This window comes from Cryptosporidium ubiquitum, assembly GCF_001865345.1.
Source record: "Cryptosporidium ubiquitum isolate 39726 chromosome Unknown contig_3, whole genome shotgun sequence".
Classification (NCBI taxonomy): domain Eukaryota; phylum Apicomplexa; class Conoidasida; order Eucoccidiorida; family Cryptosporidiidae; genus Cryptosporidium; species Cryptosporidium ubiquitum.
In genome coordinates this window covers 1-347 of record NW_021639817.1, presented here as the reverse complement: position 1 = coordinate 347, position 347 = coordinate 1, and the positions used below count along the sequence as shown (strand labels likewise).

Below are 347 nucleotides of genomic sequence, written 5' to 3'. Positions count from 1 at the left end.
ACTACCACTACTACCACTACTAATACTGCCACTAGTACTAGTTTCCCCGATAATGAAGAAGAATATCCTTTAAAACCAAGCTCTGATGATTTGGATAATGATGAAATAGCCCAAGAGGAGGATGAAGAAATTCAACAGGAAGAATCAGAACAAGATACAAGTTCTGATGGTTCAGGTGTTGTAGAAAAAATAAATAGCTTTTTGGAATCTTTACTATTTAGAGAAAAGAATGATGATTTGTTAAATGAAGAAGAAAACTCTATAGATGAAACAAGTCAAGCAGAAAAATTGTCAAATTCTACTATTACCGCTACTAAAAAACCTACATCTGTCGCCAATACCACAAC

At 33.7% G+C, this 347-nt stretch overlaps 1 protein-coding gene across 1 annotated transcript in view; it reads left to right on the top strand.

Moving 5' to 3' along the window:
- cubi_03347 (uncharacterized protein) overlaps positions 1-73 on the top strand; it is a gene marked incomplete at both ends in the record, with an annotated part of 1,455 nt that extends 1,382 nt beyond the window's left edge. The window contains one exon of the mRNA XM_029020360.1: positions 1-73. This exon is cut by the window's left edge and continues 910 nt beyond it. Within this exon, the coding sequence (XP_028874804.1) occupies positions 1-73 (73 nt within the window).
- Positions 74-347: the final 274 nt, after the last annotated feature.